At 45.0% G+C, this 6,587-nt stretch overlaps 4 protein-coding genes across 5 annotated transcripts; 3 read left to right on the plus strand and 1 right to left on the minus strand.

Annotated features, from left to right (window-relative positions):
• Positions 1-16: 16 nt before the first annotated feature.
• LOC9650524 (transmembrane and coiled-coil domain-containing protein 4) lies at positions 17-3,012 on the plus strand. 2 transcript variants are annotated; one of them, XM_024673222.1, is made up of 17 exons: positions 18-157; positions 216-366; positions 451-653; positions 706-787; positions 839-1,222; positions 1,274-1,436; positions 1,487-1,639; positions 1,685-1,782; positions 1,830-1,921; positions 1,966-2,036; positions 2,088-2,223; positions 2,268-2,327; positions 2,383-2,462; positions 2,508-2,584; positions 2,652-2,722; positions 2,782-2,839; positions 2,888-3,012. In XM_024673222.1, exons 3-17 carry the CDS (start codon positions 460-462, stop codon positions 2,990-2,992), a joined length of 1,824 nt encoding a protein of 607 aa, XP_024528990.1. In that variant the 5' UTR covers positions 18-157; positions 216-366; positions 451-459; the 3' UTR covers positions 2,993-3,012. The 2 variants fall into 2 exon arrangements, with proteins under 2 accessions (XP_024528989.1, XP_024528990.1); XM_024673221.1 differs by having other exon boundaries at positions 17-157; positions 2,383-2,584.
• LOC112345792 (DNA-directed RNA polymerases II, IV and V subunit 8B-like) lies at positions 2,966-3,763 on the minus strand. The gene is made up of 4 exons (XM_024673224.1): positions 3,619-3,763; positions 3,380-3,537; positions 3,239-3,333; positions 2,966-3,183 (listed from the first exon to the last, which is right to left on the minus strand). The coding sequence occupies exons 1-4, from the start codon at positions 3,692-3,694 to the stop codon at positions 3,072-3,074; spliced, it is 441 nt and encodes a 146-aa protein (XP_024528992.1). The 5' UTR covers positions 3,695-3,763; the 3' UTR covers positions 2,966-3,071.
• Positions 3,764-3,787: 24 nt separating this feature from the next.
• On the plus strand, positions 3,788-6,144 carry LOC9631470 (glyoxylate/succinic semialdehyde reductase 1). The gene is made up of 13 exons (XM_024673223.1): positions 3,788-3,993; positions 4,077-4,592; positions 4,641-4,728; positions 4,807-4,872; positions 4,926-5,001; positions 5,088-5,143; positions 5,200-5,284; positions 5,332-5,392; positions 5,462-5,514; positions 5,569-5,639; positions 5,701-5,773; positions 5,822-5,926; positions 5,976-6,144. The coding sequence occupies exons 2-13, from the start codon at positions 4,421-4,423 to the stop codon at positions 6,123-6,125; spliced, it is 1,056 nt and encodes a 351-aa protein (XP_024528991.1). The 5' UTR covers positions 3,788-3,993; positions 4,077-4,420; the 3' UTR covers positions 6,126-6,144.
• Positions 3,819-4,348, plus strand: LOC112345741 (18.1 kDa class I heat shock protein-like). The gene is made up of 2 exons (XM_024673035.1): positions 3,819-3,993; positions 4,077-4,348. Exons 1-2 carry the CDS (start codon positions 3,819-3,821, stop codon positions 4,346-4,348), a joined length of 447 nt encoding a protein of 148 aa, XP_024528803.1.
• Positions 6,145-6,587: the final 443 nt, after the last annotated feature.

Raw genomic sequence — 6,587 nt, forward strand, 5'->3', positions numbered from 1 at the left:
GGCATTTTCTTCTCCCTCGAGAATCGAGCGCTTGACCGCCTTGCCTCAAAAGCGCCAAACAGTGTGAGAGAGAAGAAAACCCTAGGAGAGCGCCAGAGCTACGCAGCGAATTTGCTCAATGCAGGCGCCGATTCGAGGGTGTAAGCAAGGAATCGAGGTATGGATGTGGATTTCGTGTTTGATTGGAAGAGATATCCTGACGATCAAGAATCCAGCTCATTCGATTGGGATAGTTTGAGGTGATTTGCTGGATCGAGTAAGCGCATCATTCTTTTCTTCGTGATTTTCGCAGTAGGAGGATTTCTCGAGGGATTGACAATATCTTGACGATCAAGAATCCAGACGAGGCGATCGGGATAGTTTGAGGTGATTTTTTTCTGGATCGAGTAAGTTTTCACCTATCTAACATCATAGTTTTTTTCTTCTTCTTTTTCTTCGTGATTTTCGCAGTAGGGAAGCATGGCCGAGCTGGGCCCTGTCCACAAGTATGCGGCAGGCGCGTTGTTTTCGCTTGCTTTGAACCAGGCACAAAGCCATCAGCGAAGCTTGCCACCGAGAGTAAACGATGATCAAAATGCTATTGCCGAAGGTAGCCAGGAAGAGGAGACGCCATGGAGCAGTGAGGAGTTTGGACTCGCGCAGCACGTTTTCCGGTGAGCTGAAAATCTTCTTTGTCAATCGTAAGTGTTTGAAGTTGCCGACTAGATACTTGGATATCGAGAAGAAGTCGTGGATGGGTTTGGAGACGACCGCTATTTCTCCCGACGCTAAACACCATATAGGTGCTGTAAGTATACATTTGTTCTTACTGTTGCAATGGACACTAATTTGTCCTTAGTTTCTGAGGCTCCTGTCCGAGGAAGATGTGCCAACCACGTCAGAAACTTTGCCCGAAGACGACCTGGCCAAAGCCATAGATGCGATGAGCCTGAAACTTGAAGAGTCTTCTTCAACTTCTCCAACGCGGAACGCGAATCCTCCGTCTAGAGACCGCGAAAGCTCGTCAGCGCCACTCTCGGATCAGAGGTGTTCCATTTCACAGGAGATAGACAGTTCGGTGCTTACGAGGCAAAGGAAAGTGGCCGTCCTCTACGAACTTCTTGTTGCTTGTGTTGCTGATGCATCAGACGAGAAGAAAGCATTCAGAGGTGGCTACGATTCTCGATACAGAGTCACATTACGACTCTTGGCCACATGGTTTGACGTAAAATGGTCGAAAATGGTCGGTGTTGCAAGCTTCAGTTGAGCTATTAATCTTATCATTTTGTGGCAGGCTGCTATGGAGGTTATGGTGGCATGCATGGCGATGGCTGCACGTAAAGAGCAGAGCACAGCAGAAGCAGAAGCTGAAAAGAGCAAATGGTCCAAGTGGAAGCGTGGAAGTCTCATAGGCGCAGCAGCAGTGACGGGAGGGACGTTGCTAGCAATTACTGGGGGTTATTCTTTAAGCTTGTCTTCCTCACAGAGGTTTACCGTTTCAATACAGGTCTAGCGGCTCCGGCAATTGCAGCTGGTTTAGCCGCTTTAGCTCCGGCAGCTGGAACGGTTGTTCCTATCATTGGAGCAAGTGGTTTTGCAGCAGCTGCTGCTGCAACTGGAACGGCTGCCGGCTCAGTTGCAATCGCGGCGTCATTTGGAGGTAGTGACTTATCAGAAGTATTACTAACCACTTACTTTCTCACAGCTGCTGGTGCTGGTTTAACGGGATCCAAAATGGCCAGAAGAATTGGTGATGTTGACGAGTTTGGTTTTGAGGCGATTGGAGACAACCATAATCAAGGAGTAGGACCTACTACTAGTGGTTTCTATGCTGATAGTTTCGTTTGTAGAGACTGGCGGTTGCTATTGTCATATCTGGGATCATTTTTGAGGAAGATGACTTCACCAGGCCATGGATATTTCCAGACGCAGATCTTGAAAGGTACTTCTTCCAAGTGTATCGGAGGCAGCTGAACGTGTGATCAGGTACTCTTTACGCTGGGAAACTAACGTTTTAATGGCTGTGAGCTCTGCTATTCAAGATTGGCTGACCACAGGTATTCGATAGACATAGCTCTCATAGAATTCTAACAAAGCTAATTACACAGCGGTTGCAAAGGAGTTGATGAAACGAGGAGCGATGATGACCGTTTTGAGTGGCCTACTTGCAGCACTAGCATGGCCTTCTGCTTTGCTGTCTGCTACAGACTTCATCGACAGTAGATGGACCATCGCAGTTGACAGGTTCGAAGTTCTATTACGAACTGGCATAATCCGTGATGTTCTAGATCTGACAAGGCTGGAGAAATTCTTGCGAATTGTCTGCTCAGCGGACTCCATGGCAGCAGGTAACTTTGTTCTTCTCGGCGCTTGCATTTCTGGTATTATGCCGCTTGTCCACAGGCCTGTAACGCTCTTGGGATTCTCCTTAGGAGCTCGAGTGATTTTCTCGTGTTTGGAGCACTTGGCAAAGAAAGGAAATGGTATGCTTCTATTTACCTGGCGAGAGCTCATGATTCTCGTTACAGGTGGCATTGTAGAAAGAGTGGTGTTATTGGGAGCTCCTCTTTCTCTTGATAGAAAGCGATGGATGAATGCTCGTAAGGTATGTTTTCCTGATAGCAGTTCCATTTCTTTGTTAGTTCTCAATGTGTTTTATTTTTGTTTCCAAGATTGTGGCTGGTAGATTTGTGAACTGCTATTCATCTAACGACTGGATCTTGGGAGTCATATACCGTGCAAGGTGAGCTTCTCTTGACCAGCATTCTATCATCTATGATTAACGATCCGGGGTTCTCACAGCATTTTGTCCCAAGGCCTCGCCGGGATACAACCAGTTGCTCTCCCAGGGATAGAAAACGTATGCATTCACGCACCGCTTTCTTTCTCCACAAACTTTTCCTTTCAGGTCAATGTAACGCATCTGATCACCGGCCACTCCTCCTACCTCTCAAAGATCCCAGAGATTCTAGAGACGATTCATCTGGACAATTACTTCCCAGTCTTCTTCTAGGACAAAAGAAATATGAACACCAAAGGTTGGTCTTAGTAGTAGAGTATCGATTTGAGTCAGTGTCTCGAGCTGGCTAACACTACACCTTTCTCATCAGGAGATACAGGCGCTGGTCCAGCTTTAAGTTGCCCAGGTGCTGCTTATCCCCCTTGAGCATCATCAACAGGCCTCCGAAAGAAACATAGACGCCGCTGGAAACGATCGACGAAGAGAAACTCCAAAAACTCGGTAAGAAAGCTCGCTTACATCTTGATGGCACCGCCGCTCTCGTCGTCATCGTACTTGTACAGCTTCCCATACATGACATACTCGTACTTGTCGGCCAGAGATTTCTTCCGAGACTGCGAGAGATCAGAGTCAGCCAGAGAAGATCCGAGCAAATGGAACCTGGTCGAAGACGCCATCGTCTGGAGTTCCATCCAATCGCAGGGTGGAGGAGAGCGCGAGCGTGAACTTGTCAGTCCTGGCGATGGGGTAGACGTCGATGTTCACGTCCAGGACGAGCTGCATATCAAACTGCTCGCTCCGGGCCTCGATGCGAGACACTGCTCATCACACGAATCCAGCGAAAAACAAATCAAATCGATCGCTCTCCTCGCTCGAAATGCCGAGAGCGAGGCGATCACCTTTGTCGAATTTCTTGCCGTCGGTGTCGATGCCGGTGATGGTGAAGATGTCCTCGAAGAGCAGCAGCTCCGCCATGGCTGGGCTGGATCGATAAACCCTAAAACTCGCGTCGTGGATATTCCTCCCAGATTTGGCCTTGTGGGTCTTATATAAATAGCGGGACGAGAGCGTTTGCTAGGGCTTTTGGCTTGCTTGGACGATGGCGTTCCGCTCCACGGCTGCGAGGTTCCAGCAGGTGATCACCACCGCCGCCAAGACCCCCGCTAAGAAATCGCTCGCGGATGCGAAGAAGATGGCGTCCTTCTCCAAGAAGAACGCTCCCGCGGACTGGGTCCAGCGATCCGACCACCACCTCATCACCATCGACATGCCAGGTATGAAATCTTCGCTGTGGAGAGGGAACCACTCGAAGCTCTCAAGAAATCCTTTCATAGTGGCGATGGTTTTGTGTCCCCAGGATTGTCTCACGAGGATTTCAAGATCACCACGGATGCCAACGAGATAACCATCAAAACCAAGGAGCGCGAGAGGGTGGAGCTCGAGGATGATAAGTGGCACGCCAAGGAGCGCTACGTTGGCACCGTGGTTCGCAAGTTTGAGTTCCCTGACGGCGCCAAGCTGAGCAAGGAGGACGTGGAGGCTGTGTTTGACAATGGCGTGCTCACGCTCAAGGTTCCCACGGATCCGGAGAAGCCGAAAGAGACCATCACGATCAAGCCTGGCAACTGATTTTGTCAATCTCTCAAAGAAAAAAGAATGACCTTAGCTTTGATCGATTTGATCAGAGTTTCATAGTTGTTAATGTCAACAGTGATAAACCCTACTGCTATGACGAGGAGAATGGCTGCCATGTTTTCATTGAGGACCAATTTCCTTGGCGGCCCTTCTCCGCGGCTCAAGCCATCGATTGCTACTACTGCTACAACGCTGAGCACTGTGAGAGCGCTTGCTTCTTCTTCCTCTTCTTCTCAAGGTAAATTTGGTGCTCTTTTCTTCTCAAGTGAAGTAACTTTGTCTCCAGCTTCTGGGAGCAACCAGCATTTGAAACTGGGATTCCTGGGACTTGGAATCATGGGCACAGCAATGGCAAGAAATCTCGTAAAAGCCGGGTAAAACAAGTTATTTTTCTCTCTTTTTTCTTGCTCGATTGCTAGCATGATCCGTTTTTTTTGTTGTTGTTGTTGTAGCTACGATGTCACCGTTTGGAACAGATCTGCGAGTAAATGCGAAGCTTTAGTGAGCGAAGGAGCAAGGTGGATCTCGTCTCTACTTGATTTGGTTTTCCTTATGTCTTTTTATTGTCAAGACGAGGTTCCACACCAAAGAATGTCACCGAAATGTGCGACGTCACGTTTGCGATGCTTGCTGATCCAGTTGCAGCAGTAATGCACACTCGTAAACTTTGTGGCTGTTCCTTTACATGCTCTCACTTTTATCTTTTGCATTTTATTCCTTCTTCTACATGCAGCTCGAAGTTGCTCTTGGGAGTGATGGTGCTCTTGGAGGGTTGGGCTCGGGGAAAGGGTATAACAGATTTTTGATTGAATGAAAACGTAATTTCACACAACATGACTTTGCAGATATGTTGATGTATCAACCGTCGATGCCGGGACAACTAAAACTGTATGCGAGGCAGTGAAATCTTCAGGCTCTCTCTTCTTGGAGGTATGCTTTCTTTCTAAGAGTGAGCCAACATTTTGTGGTTTTGGAAGGCGCCAGTCTCGGGATCCAAGAAGCCAGCCGAAGAAGGAAAACTTATTTTTTTAGCTGCTGGTAAGCTCTCTCTGTCTCTGGTTTTTCACCTTAGCTAGCAAAAACACATGGTAATACGTGGTATTTCAGGAGACAAGGAGTTGTATGATACAGTAGTACCGATGCTAGACGTGATGGGCAAGGTTAAGTTCGTAACGATTATTGTCCAGAAACTTCACTTATTTTAATTCTTTTAGTCGCGGTTTTACTTGGGAGCTCCTGGAAACGGAGCTGCAATGAAAATTGTTGTTAACATGATCATGGGAAGGTTCGTGTGCCAATATGTTTTTTACTCTTTTGAGGTTTTTCTTTCTTTTTTTTTTCTTTAGCATGATGGCAAGCTTTGCCGAGGGTCTGATTCTTGGAGACAAAGCTGGCCTTGATCCTCAAACTATACTAGAGGCATGAATTTAATCCTTGCTATTCACTCTTAGAGAATGTAACTTTCAGGTTCTATCCCAAGGTGCTATTAACAATCCAATGTTCTCCCTAAAAGGTCCAACAATGTTAGCAAGGAACTACGCTCCAGCTTTTCCTTTAAAACACCAGCAAAAGGTTTGTAGTATGGTTTTAAATGTGAATCTAATCTTCTTTAAATTTGTAGGACTTGAGATTGGCATTGGACATGTCTGATAAGCTTTTGCAAAACATCCCAATTGCTGCAGCGGCAAATGAAGTGTACAAGGTTGCTAAAGGTAATGGTTTGGGTGATGATGATTTCTCTGCTGTTATTGAGGCCTTTAGAAATAAATGAGGTATTTTTTATAAGAATTTATACCTTGAAACAGAATATCTACTAGGAAAATCCAGAATGATAATTAGAAATGGAATTCATTTGATTTGATGATACATTCTTTTCAAATTTCTTATAACCTTTTTACATTATTATTTATCTTTCTAGCTTTGGACCAAAGAAAAAATAAAAATATTATAATACAAATGTAAAGATATAAACTGAAAAATTAATAAACTATATCATATTATATAATTTCTAAACTTCCACTAACTTTTTTTAAAAGTTATTTTAATAGTTTTACAATTTTAATTTAATTATTTTATTAATTTAAATTTAACATTTTGAATGATATTTAATGTGCAATTGCATCCACTATCTGATTATGTTTGTTTTTCTCAAAACTTTTATATTATCTGATTTAATTAAAAGCCCATCATACTTATGAAAATGAATAATATCTGATTCAAATAAAACTTAAAT

The sequence above is a fragment of the Selaginella moellendorffii genome, unplaced genomic scaffold (genome assembly GCF_000143415.4).
Source record: "Selaginella moellendorffii unplaced genomic scaffold, v1.0 SELMOscaffold_10, whole genome shotgun sequence".
Lineage (NCBI taxonomy): Eukaryota > Viridiplantae > Streptophyta > Lycopodiopsida > Selaginellales > Selaginellaceae > Selaginella > Selaginella moellendorffii.